The sequence below is a fragment of the Vigna angularis genome, chromosome 8 (genome assembly GCF_016808095.1).
Source record: "Vigna angularis cultivar LongXiaoDou No.4 chromosome 8, ASM1680809v1, whole genome shotgun sequence".
Taxonomy (NCBI): Eukaryota; Viridiplantae; Streptophyta; class Magnoliopsida; order Fabales; family Fabaceae; genus Vigna; species Vigna angularis.
Window position 1 is genome coordinate 8,536,712 of NC_068977.1, and position 1,307 is coordinate 8,538,018.

General features: G+C 41.6%; 1 protein-coding gene across 1 annotated transcript; it reads right to left on the reverse strand.

Annotated features, from left to right (window-relative positions):
- Positions 1–629: 629 nt before the first annotated feature.
- On the reverse strand, positions 630–1,064 carry LOC128193698 (putative calcium-transporting ATPase 13, plasma membrane-type). The gene has a single exon (XM_052867775.1). It carries the CDS (start codon positions 1,062–1,064, stop codon positions 630–632), a length of 435 nt encoding a protein of 144 aa, XP_052723735.1.
- Positions 1,065–1,307: the final 243 nt, after the last annotated feature.

Consider the following 1,307-nt stretch of genomic DNA (forward strand, 5'->3'; position numbering starts at 1 on the left):
CGTCGGTATATTGATCGACCTAATGAAATGAAAATTTGGGATTTCCCTCTCTATTCTCCCAATTTTTGTTTCCGCAGAACCTCTCCCCCAAATTTTTCTCTCTCACTTCAGAACTGCAGTTTAACCCCTTTGTTGCTGCAACAATTGGTGTGTCGACGTTAGGATAGTGACGGTAAGGAGGGTGATGGTTGACGAAATTAATTGTTCCGAGGGGGCTGGTCGAGGGTGGTGGTTGGTGTTGCGACTTGACGATGGTGTTCTGGTGACCTCACCGTGGTGTGCTCTGAAGTTAAAGGAACTTGGTCGACGAACTTGGAGGGGCCATTGTGGGCTTCTGTCGCTGTCGTGCTCTACAAAGGTTGCCATCGTCTAGGGCTATCTTGGTTGAGGTAAGTTGTGCGTTTAAAAATTCATTCTGAGTTTAATTGTTCTTCAATCTGTTTGATGTTCTTGTGGCAGCACTGTGTGATGTTGTTTGTTCGAGAACGTTTTTTATTTTGTAATTGAAATGAGGGGCAAGGCATTGGCCTGCCAGTGACAAGGTTCAAATAACCTTAGCCGTAGTTTAGGGAAAATAAAAGCAACCGATGAAGATTAAGTAGGTGAAGATTATAACTTAGTGGTTTGTACTAATTTTTCTTGTGAACAAGTGGGTTATACTTCACCAGCACACCAATTGTCCAAGACAAAGCTCGAATGCTAACACAAACACCCCATTGCTCCCAATTCAATCTCTCAGTATTGGGTATCTTTTTCAGAAACTCAACCTTCACTAGTTGAAGAACAACAGTTAGGCTCACAATTACAATGAACAACCTATTCTTACCAACTCCCTTAAATATGTTCTTGTTCTTCAGTTCCCTTGCATTTAACTCATTGAACACTTGGCAGACGACAAAAGAATTTAAGATAATCGTGTTCTTCACCTTGTCAGTAACATGAAAGATTGATCTTCCCCTCAATTCTAAAACCAGTTGTACCATAACCTGGTACAATGCCTGTGAAATTAGGTTCCTCCACATAAGTGTAGTTATCAGTGGCTCAACTCTACCTACAGGTGGCATCTTCATGAGATCATCAGTAGGTTCCTCGGTGGCTAAAGCCAAAGCTCTCCTTTTCCACTTCAGTGTCTTCTATTCCCTTGGAAAGTCCAATATCTACATGTTTTAGAGCAGGTGCGTCATTTGTTGCATCACCTGTGATTGACACCACATTACCCTTCTGCTTTAATTATTGAACCATCAGAAGCTTGTTAAATGGAGATGATCTGGCAATGACCCTGATTCTGTTAATCTTATCCATTCTTT

Excerpts from the sequence above, each read along its gene's own strand:
- LOC128193698 (XM_052867775.1), bottom strand. The coding sequence starts at position 1,064 with ATGCCACCTGTAGGTAGAGTTGAGCCACTGATAACTACACTTATGTGG.